Source organism: Ambystoma mexicanum, chromosome 13 (assembly GCF_040938575.1).
Source record: "Ambystoma mexicanum isolate Mex_15411 chromosome 13, UKY_AmexF1_1, whole genome shotgun sequence".
NCBI classification, from domain to species: Eukaryota; Metazoa; Chordata; class Amphibia; order Caudata; family Ambystomatidae; genus Ambystoma; species Ambystoma mexicanum.
The window spans coordinates 283,018,490-283,029,606 of record NC_090938.1 but is presented as its reverse complement, the minus strand read 5'-3'; the positions used below and the strand labels follow the sequence as shown (position 1 = coordinate 283,029,606).

Genomic DNA, 11,117 nt, shown 5'->3' with positions numbered 1-11,117 from the left:
CCAAGCGCGGATATTTTCTTCTGATAGTGTTTCTGAAAACGTTAATATGTGGGGATGCTTTAAAATCCAAGGCCGAATACAAATGTTTTCCCTGGATCTTGCAGTACCAAAATGGGACATTTCAACTTTTAGTTGCTTGTTCTTTTTCATCAGGCTCTATAGTGCACTGGTGAAGTGTCTGGCGGCAAGCCGCCTGATGTTCGATCCACAAGTTCGACTTTAACTCAAATTCAAAGTGGCCAGTCAATGTTTCTCATTTACCATGATTTGAGCCCTGGTTTACAGCCTCTATAGAACACACGTGAGGAATAGCGCATTCATTTTTAAAAGACATGCATGTTCTTTTAAGACAAAAATAAATAAATAAATAAATAAAGGTTTACAGAAGCTTTAAAGCACCCGCGGGTTACAGGCATTCATTGAAGTATACACCTCTGTTCTTTATAAATGAAAGGGCTGATGGCACACCTGGTTTAGGCATTTTATTTTACAACAGTCGCATATTTACGGCTCCATTTAAGCCATTAACTTTTAGAAGGCTGTTTTGAAATAACGCCGGAAGGCATTTGCACTATGTTTGATGTTACTGTTTGATAAAGCTAGCTCAAGGAAACGGCACAATGGGGTATTTTGGGTTTTTAAATAATATTTATTCAACAACAAGGCTGGTCAGAACTATTAGCCTCCCCGCCCAGGTCACCATCGAGTTGACCCCAAAGGGGTCCCCAGCTAATAAGGGCCGGGTTTGGGCATTTGCAGTATGGGAGGGCAGAGGCTTATTTATTTATCTATTTATTTTATTTATTGCTTCCAGCCGATGGTTATGCTGTATGGGATGCCGCCTTGGAGGACGCGTGTATAAATTCCGAAGCACTTATCGACCTCTTGACAGAATACGGAATTCCTACTATCGATACCGCCGGTGTGTACTTTTAATACAGATGTTACTAGTAACTGTTGTTAATATACATAATGTAGTTTTATGGCATGAGCATAAGATGATTATAGCTATTTAATATTGGGTATTTACAATAACATATGTTGTTTCCTTATTTTCTAGCGGTGATCCATGCGGGCGCCGCTTCTGCAGATGTGCGAGAGGCAGCGGGGCTTGTAGCAGGTAATTATTATTTCCACTTTAGATATGTTCATTAAAGGTCGAACCCTGTTTTTATAGGGGTCCTGATGTTTTCCACAAATTGAGTCTTTAGTGTAAAACTTGATTATGTATTTGAAGCAGAGGTCTGCCATGTGACTCTTTGATGTAGCCCCTGGTGGTAAATGTTTTCTTTGGTTTTTATTGCAGATATACATCGTGTAGGACCAACGCCTCCACTGTCCCCGTCAGTTCCCCAGTCCGCTGGACCATCAGCCTCTGATGCCACCCCCAGGGCCCACGCCAGATACCCAGCACCTTCGGCTAACACGTCATTAAAAAGGAAGCACCCTGCCAAGGGTCCAGAATGTAAGTATGCATAAAGCATCACGGAGAACCCCGCCTTTCTTTTTTTTGTTTGTTTTTGTTTTCCTTAACAGGGATTGTTAATATTTTAGCGTGTCTTTGTAAAACCCCATAACGGCCCGATCATGTTATTCTAGAGTGTTGCACAGGTCTAATTTTTTATCAAACAGTTTCTTTTAATATTTTAAAGGGGCTTGTATACCTTGAGTTTTATTTGAACAATGTGTAGTAATGTATTATTTGGTCTTTAATATAAAACTAAAACAGTTTTTTTTTCTTTTATTTTAGGGCGTGTGCTGCTGTTGAGAAAGAAGTTATAGCGCAGCCGTCCACTGTGACCCCGACAGCTCGAACCCCTACAGTTGCAGGTCAGCCGCCTACACCGCTGTTGTATAAAGCAGCTGTTTGTAATGATGTGTTAGATGGGGCTGTAAAGCTCCTTTTAAACGAAAAGCAGGACTTAGCGATTAAAAGGGGTCGTGTGTCTCAAGGGTCTGCAAACAAGTTCATTTTAAATAAAAAGCGGGGTTTATCACTTAACCGGGGGCGGGTGGCTCAAGGGTGTGCAAACATTGTAGTATCCATTAACCCCCAATGTGTTATTGTGCCCAACAATCATATAGCCCAGACTCTTGAATCACCCATATCCGTGGCACCTGTGAATGTTGGATCTCCCCAAGAGACACAGATCAGGGGTGTGATTACACAGGGCCCGGGGCTCCCGGTAGTGGGCTCCGAAAACCTTTTAGACAGAGGGACGGTTAGCCCACGTCCGTGGACACCCAGCTGTGGTGAGATCCCACCCCCTCATTTGTACTCCCCAACGATCCCCAACCGCATAGTCTATGATAGTCCGCCACAGGGGTCCCCGGCTTGGGGTGAGATCACCCCACCTCCTGTGTACTCTCCAGCAATCCCCATCCGCATAGGCTCTGGTCATCAGCTCCTGTGGCCCCCGGGCTGTAGAGATATAACACCACCCCAGGCATACACACCTACGGTCCCTAACACCGAGAGATCTATTACGACTTCTGAAGCTATAGAACGTGTGGTTGTTCAACCTAACCCCCGGGTCGTCCTAAAGGCGACGCCTATCATAATAATTTCAGATTCCCCCATAAAAATAGGTGAAACAGGATATTCCCTCAAACCCCTTGATCTGTCCTACAGGGGGCCCAACGGTATAAACCAACAACGTCATACACCGGTCATTCCTTGTACAGATTCTAATATATACCCCTTAAATACCACCGATCCGGTGAATCTCAATATAACCAACGGTTTTGTAAATATCCGTGCTTCTAAAAAGGGACACGTTGTAAAAGAGTTATTTCGGGCCCCCGGTTTAAAAAAACTGCGAAAGGAAAAACACTTATCATGCCCGCATAACAGCTCTAGATTATGACGCCAGGCCTGGCGCTTGAGACATCTGTTTGGTAAAAAACATCTAGTAGACATGCGTAAGCGCGTGTCTAAGGCCAAACACGCCCTTTTCGCTAGGGATTCTAAAAACAGGGTGAACACCATAGCTAAAAAAAGGATGAAAAAGAACACACCACCAACTCTTAAAAACAAACTTAAAAAGAAATGGGCGCTACAAAAGCATATACAGCCCCGGCCTGGTTTTGCAGAACCCCCAGAGCTTTTAAGCATAGGGGTGGACCCCGGGGTGGGTACATCCGTGTCCTGCTTAAATGCTGCGCCCGAGACACCGCGGCCAGTGTTGGAAAACACAAACATCCCCTCAAACCCTGATAAAAAACGAGATCCCGCTTTAAAAGATTTACCGGCACGTCGCTTCAAATGGCTTCAAACCCTCAGGCAGAGGAAAATGTTTCTCAAACGCCTGAGAAAAGCTAAAATGATAATCATGCAGCGCGTCCTTAAAGATTTAGAGGCGCAACCCCAAAACACACCCCCTCAGGATGAAACTGACACGGTTTTCTTGCAGAGTATGGGTACATACCAGCGAGATCTACCAAAGTTTCGAAGCATTGAACACTATGAGGTGTTCCGCTTTATAAATCTGGATAGGTTAAGATCAACCGGACAAGCTCTCTTAATGATCACAGAAACTACTGAAAGGCTCATCTCTCAGATTCTTGAAACGGTTGGGCCTAACGATTTTGTCCAGATACGCCTAGACAGTACTGTTTTAAACAGGCCTCTTTTCACCAGGCGATCGTTTCGGCAGACCTTTGATGTTTTGCAGTTTCTAGAAAACATTGGAAAACTGCTACAAAGTAAGGCGGAACTGGTCATAACCGAGCCCTTGAGACTTGTGTCGGTGGTTGTCAGGGCTAGAGAGGGTGGTGTGTACAGACCCCTGAAGAAAACCCTTTACAGTATGGTGGTTTCCAAGAAGAAACGCTGGCTCTTGGATTTTAATTACGGGGACCTAAACATATGTATGGCTGCAAGCATTATAGGCCTGCTAGAGCCTAGAACCGTTACGGATGGATACATTCAGGCAAGAGCTATGGAGGTTCACAGCGTATTGGGTATACCACCTGATGTTATGGTTGGTTTTAATGATCTGCGTTTATTTGAGGATCACTTTGGTGTGCCTATCAAAATCCTGTATAATGAGGACCGGGTTTGGAAATACTTCCCGGCAGGTGACAATGTGAATAAGAACACTATATATATTTTACACCACGAGCAGCACTATTATGGAATCTTAAACCTTCAGAGTTTCCTAGGGGCTCGCAATTTATGCCCGCATTGTTGTCACATATACAGCAATAAAACCGCTCACAGGTGCCACTTGCACTGTAACATGTGTCAGAGAGACGGTTGCGTGGTGACCAGTGAATCAGGCTTTAAATGTCCCCGGTGTAAATCCTTTGCCCGATCCAAAGACTGTCTTCAACAACACGTTGAAAAGGCGGCTCAAGGTACAGTCGTATGTCATCTAAAAACAGACTGCAGTTCCTGTGGCCGTTTTATAAAGGCCAATCATGAATGTAAGGGTCGGATATGTCCCCGCTGTGATGTAGAAGTGGTCTCCGTGGATGAACACTAGTGTTATATGACACACCCGAAAGAAATAGCCAAAACCGAGAATTACATAATCTTTGATATGGAGTGCATGCAGGAGACCGGCATACACATACCCAACTATATCTATGCCAGGCATCTGACTCGTGACGACAGTTGGTCATTCGCTGGATTTGACTTCGGCAGCCGCTTCATTACAACATTTCTGACCAAAAAATTCCACGGGTATAGCTTTTTGGCACACAACAGTCAGGGCTACGATGGCTTCTTCATAATACAACAACTGATTAAAGAGAGAGTCGACGTCAAGCTGATAACTCAGGGTGCAAAGTTGAAACTCCTCGCTGTGCCAGACCTTAAAATCCGCTTTATCGACAGTTTGAATTTTCTACCCATGAAATTAAGCAAACTGCCTAAGGCTTTTGGCTTCCCTGGGTCCAAAGGGTATTTCCCCCATTTCTTTAATACAGTACAGAATCAGAGCTATGTGGGAGCCATCCCCCCTATGGAGTGTTATGGGTCGGAATACATGATGCCTGATGACAAGGAGGCGTTTCTTAAATGGTATACGGAGGCCCGAACACAGGTTTTTGATTTTAAGAGAGAACTAAAAACCTATTGTCGTGAAGACGTCAATATTTTGAGAACAGCCTGCAACAGTTTTCGAGACTGCATCATAGACATGACCCGACAGGTCCACACTATGGATGATCCTGAAAACCCCGAGATGAAGATACATTTTGTTACATATGTAGATCCCTTTACATTCATCACCCTGGCTAGCATGTGTATGCATATATACAAGCAACTGTTTCTAAAGTCTGAAACAATAGCCCTCATACCCCCAGACATGTATCATGGACACCAGAAATGATTTTCCACACCCTCCATTCAGTGGCTAATGTATATGTCTGAACAGATCAAGACACCTATACAACATGCCCTGCGCGGAGAAGAGAAAAAGATCGGCCCCTATTTTCTAGACGGCTATGCGTCTTTAAACGGTGTGCAGATGGCCTATGAGTTTAATGGGTGTTTTTATCACGGGTGTCCACAATGTTATAAGAAAGATGACTATAACACCCTGACGGCGTGTACGTATGATCATCTTTACAGGAGAACTCTTTTAAAAAATAATTTTCTTGAGACCAGGGGTCTGCGCGTTATTACGCTTTGGGAGCATGAGTGGACCGAAATGTTGAAAAAAGATTCTGATTTAAAGATTTTTCTCAAGCATAAGAATTTACCAGAACCCATAGAACTGCGTGACGCTCTTTTTGGAGGTAGGACTAATGCTATCAAGCTCTACCACGAAACAGCCCCTGGTGAGAAGATACACTACTTAGACTTCACCAGCCTCTACCCCTTTATCAATCATTCAAAACCCTATCCTTTAGGACACCCACGGATCATCTATGAAAATTTTGGGGATATTAAGCAGTATTTTGGACTGATCAAATGCCAGGTGTACCCCCCTAAGAAGATTTATTTTCCGGTCCTCCCTCAGAGGATTTCTGGTAAGCTCATGTTCCCATTGTGCATGGCTTGTGCAGAGTCAAAACAGACTGAAAAATGCACACATAGCGATGAGGAGCGTTCGATCACGGGTACCTGGTGTACCGTCGAGTTAGAAGTAGCCTTGCAGAAAGGGTACCGTCTGGGGAAGATTCATGAAATATGGCACTTTGAGAACATTACGGTAGAACTCTTTTGCGAGTACATTCGTATGTTCCTGCGGAGCAAACAAGAAGCTTCAGGATACCCCGAGGGCTGCGATGACCCCGCAGCACGCCAGAAGTACATAGATGACTATTACACACATCAGGGTATCCGTTTAAGACCAGAATTCATCGAGAATAACCCTTCCAGACGGCAGCTAGCCAAGCTGTGCTTAAATTCCTTATGGGGTAAATTTGCTCAGAGAACAAATTTAGCAAACACATCTATTATAACCGACCCTGATAAGTTGACAGCCTATCTTTTTGACGCAGGTTATGACATTTCAAGCCTGCAGTTTATAGATGAGGAAACAGCATGCCTCTGTTGGAAATACGCTGAGGAGTACCCTACGTGTTCCAACAATATAAACATATTCATCGCCTGTTTCACAACCGCTCATGCCCGTCTGGAACTTTATACAATCGTGGATGCTCTCCAGGAGAGGTGTCTGTACCACGACACCGATTCGGTTATTTTTGTTAGCGCCCCCGGCCAGGAGAATCCCCCACTGGGTGATTATCTGGGTAATCTAACAAGTGAATTAGCTCCTGGTGAGCACATTATAGAATTTGTTTCTGCAGGGCCCAAAACATATTCCTATCGCACATCCTCAGGGGCGGTCTGTATGAAAGTAAAAGGCATCACTTTGAACGTCAGCAACAGCTTGAAGATCAATTTTGACAGTTTGAAAGAGCTGGTGCGTGAGTACACTTTAGAAAACACCATCAAATCTATTGTGATGCAGCAGCCATCCATAGTGCGGGAGAAAAAACGCTGAGAGATCAGCACCCAGACACTGTAGAAGACTTTGAGGGTGGTGTTTGATAAAAGGGTGCTCACAAACGACTACAAAACATTACCCTACGGTTACTGAAAAGGAAGCATCGTGTATGATGGACACGCGCCTTCAACACCCTTTTTCATGCGTGCTAGCGGGTCCTTCCAGCTGCGGTAAAAGTTATTTTATCAAACAGCTCCTAGAAAATGCCCGCACCACCATGTCGGCCCCACCTGATAATGTCATCTGGTTTTATTCGTGCTGGCAGAACTTGTATAACGAACTGGCCTCTGAAATACCGCATCTGAAGTTTGTGAAGGGGTTACCAGAGACTCTGAATGATGATCGGTTGCTACCACCAAACCTTATTAACATGATTATCGTAGATGATCTCATGATGGAGGGCGGTCAGAGTCCCGAATTGGAAAAGGCTTTTACACAATACTCACATCATAGGAGCCTTAGTATCTGCTACATTGTACAGAATTTATTCTACAAGGCCAAGGGCAACCGCTCGATAACTCTAAACGCCAGTTATATCATTCTGTTTAAGAACCCCAGAGATAAACAACTACTCTCGGTTCTAGCACGCCAGATGTATCCGGGTAACAGCCGATTTTTCATGGAGGCCTTTGAAGACGCTACCCGTAAACCTTATGGCTACTTATTGGTGGATTTAAAGACAAACACCTTAGAGGACTACCGACTGCGCACAGGTATTTTCCATCCGGATTTACCGGTCGTCTACATACAGAAGCCCTCTAGAAAAACCCGGTGAGGTGCAAAACAGACCTCATTAGTACCAGCGACCGACCATCATGACGGCACGTATACGCCGGAACTACGCTCTCCTTAAAATGCTAGTAACGGCACCGCCCCAGCAACGCAGGGCCATTCTGTGCTCGGCTTCTGATGATCTAGTATCGGCTATAGCCGAGATTGCCTTCAATACCGTCAGGGGAACGTACCGCTATCCGGCCGTCAGCTAGGTGTCTTAAAAAAGAAGAAGCTAATCCTCAAGTAGCTGGGTAACAAGCGGGCCTCCATAAAAGTTAAAAGAAAGCTTTTAAAACAATCTGGAGGTTTCATAGGAGCACTCCTAGGTCTTGCATTGCCTCTGATCACCAGGCTTCTAGGGGGCGGTTAATGGAGCACAGTCAGAAGGTGTATCTGGTTGACAAGCGTCAGCTGGATGGTCTGAGCACCCATAACAGGGAAGAGCCTGATATTCGAAAATCAGCAACCCTCCGGATCGATTCTGAAATGCAAGATGTCCTACGTCGGCATGATTTATCAGACTACGACAAGGTTACCCTCTATTCCGCGATTCTCCAGAAATACTTAACACATTTTAGACAAGTCGCCAATGAGAAGAACAAACTAACATTGTACATGCCCCCTGAAGAGCCTACGAGTCTCGGCAACACAAATCCCGGACACCCCGTTTCTGATCCCCTGGTCTCTGAAATCCTGAATACCATTAACCCCCGTTATCGTAAGAATGCGGAATTATTGTTGAACAAGATGACCGGTGAGCAGGGGCTGGTACCCTGGAACGCAAAGGGGGAGTTTGTATATAAAGGTACGCCTGTCAAAGGTTCAAATGTCCATGATTTAGTTCGCAGCATTACCAACCCACAGGCCTTTGGAAGACACAAAAAGCCTAGAGGCTGGGATCTGTTCATGCAATCTGCTGCGGACTTAAACATTCCGGCCACTTTAGTGGGAAACATGGGCCATCGCGAGCTGCTTGAGACATTGAAAGACACTGGTGTTAAAACCACGTCCGAGGATGTTGAGTCCCTAGATATTTCCATAAAGAGAAGAAGAAAGAAAAATAAACCCAAACGCGAGGCCTGGTTTAGTGTGTAACTGTGTTTTCTCTTAATTTTAAGAACAGTTTTTAACCTTTGTCATATGTATATGGTTTATGTATCTGTTTTTTATAAGTATACGCACACCTGTTGATTAAACAAATGCGCTGTTTGTAATAAAATACGTGGTTATGTAAATGTCTTTATATCTATACCCACTACAGCCTGTATAAACAAAGGTTCTGTTTGTAATAAAAGAATATTATTATTTATACCAACCATACGTTTTGCGTCTAATTATTTCAAGCATGGCTAGTACAACATTTTGTTTGTTTAAAAAGAAAAAAAAAAATATTAAACATGACACAAGTAAGAAGGAGACGGTTGTTTAAAAGTACAAGATGTTTTTATTTAGCCCTGTACACATATCTATTGATTATTAACACACTTACATTTCTGGCAAAAACTATATACATTTACAGGTGGCCGGCGATATTTACGTTTGTTCACAAAAGCCGTCACCATCCGATCATTCTGCCTGAGATCAAGAGAGTAGGTTTGCATAACAGCCCGCAGTGCCTGTTTCTCAGACATTTTAGATACAAAGTAGCAAGCATGCTGCCCACATGTCACGGCTTCAGAATGCTGCACCTGTGCTCTATTATAATGTACTATGGGTGCTATATGTTTAACATAGTCCAGTAGATCGCCGTCATATATAGGGTGGCTTGGGAAACACCCCAGACTATCAAAAACAGTTATTGCAACAGTGTCTATAAACAGAGCTATCCAGTGTGTTCCTTCTTGATGCTGGGGGTCGGTGTTCACAACAAAGCTGATGGGCAGCTCCCTCGGTATACCCCGTGGAATGTTATCACACGAATACACGCCTCGAAATGTTTTCACAGCATGTTTGTCTTTTCGCAGGAAACGCATGATCTGGTAGGTATCCATTACATATCGTACAGCACCTGTCGCTGGTTGTTGAGTTCTATGACAGAGTCAAATAGGGCCATAATAATGAGATTCACAGTACTTGGTAAATTTGCAGCAAACCGGACCTCAAGTCGTAAATTACCATTCCTAATCAGATTATAATGTCCTGATGATGCATTATCGGGTCTCAAATCAAAAGCCAGCAAGGTGTAGCCACCATCATAGTCGTCACGTGGTATCACAAATCCTTTATCGCGCATGTGCTTGCCGCTGATGGAGACTAGTCCCAGATACTCCCTAATTGTATTTTTCTGTTGAAAACTAGGGCTGTAGGCTTTGGCGGGGATGACGACCCCATCCTTAAAAAGGGCGGCGTAGTTAATGTTGTAATGTTTAAAATTAAAAGGATTGCTTGCGTAATCCCCTGAAAAAGCGGTGTTATCCACAAAGCCAATAACGATTATTTTAGGTAGCTATCCCAAGAATAAGTTATCTTGACTGGCGACACGGCTGCCCACTGGTACACTGAAGATTTTCAAGGAGGTCCTCTCCACAGGGTATTTCAAGTTAGATACTTGTAGAGCATCAGCATGCGCGAGTCTGACCGTCGGTGACACGTTGACCCTTTTAATGAATAAACTCGCTGATACTATTACCAGTTTGTAGGCTTCGGCATCATCACTGTTCAAACAGAGAGCATCTTTATTTCGCGAGAGTTTAATTTTCAGATCAACACCATTCACCATCAGCTTCTCCTGGAAAAACAGATCCGAGTGTAGACGCCCTAGTAAATCAAAGTTTCTGCTACCTGTCGCATACGCTGATCTCTTTATAAAGCCCTTGTTGTTTCCATTTAGAGCATAATCCTCCATATGCCCCGCCGTGTCCTTATAAAAAAGCCCTGCAGTCAGCTGGGTGTCCAAAGTGTCATTGCTGTAGTTCAGAATGATTTCAATATACGCTCTATAGGCATACATATTGTCGCTTTGTGTAATCATGCGATCACCTAGAGTGATGTCCACCTGGTTGAAAAGGGTGGCCACCGGATAGGCAATCGTGGCCACCTTCGCCGCTGCACCGATAGCCGTCCCATCCTCTTTTGTTATTCTGCAGGTTAGGTAGAGCAAATCCAGGTACGTCTCTGTTGAGCCCGATATGTAAAACTCGATGGGGGCTAATGGTGATAGTGCCGCTAGGGGCGCAACTTCCATGAAAAAACTGTTTTCGATGCTTGTCTGTGTCGGGGGCACGACAAACAGATCTAGTTCAGATTTCACACATTCCCCCGAGGCACAGTGGATAAAGGCCATCTTTTAGAAAATATTGATGCCGGGTCTGTTTTTATTTCGCTTGACCCGTCTGTTCTTTGACGTGCGCTTTCTGTTCTGAACGGTTTTGGTTGTTGTTC

General features: G+C 44.2%; 1 protein-coding gene across 1 annotated transcript; it reads left to right on the top strand.

Moving 5' to 3' along the window:
- Positions 1-466: 466 nt before the first annotated feature.
- On the top strand, positions 467-9,040 carry LOC138521170 (uncharacterized). Its single transcript, XM_069633759.1, has 4 exons — positions 467-922; positions 1,061-1,120; positions 1,307-1,465; positions 1,751-9,040. Exon 4 carries the CDS (start codon positions 5,364-5,366, stop codon positions 6,957-6,959), a length of 1,596 nt encoding a protein of 531 aa, XP_069489860.1. The 5' UTR covers positions 467-922; positions 1,061-1,120; positions 1,307-1,465; positions 1,751-5,363; the 3' UTR covers positions 6,960-9,040.
- Positions 9,041-11,117: the final 2,077 nt, after the last annotated feature.

What these genes read in the sequence shown, in the direction of transcription:
- LOC138521170 (XM_069633759.1), top strand. Translation starts at nt 5,364, where the DNA reads ATGTATATGTCTGAACAGATCAAGACACCTATACAACATGCCCTGCGC.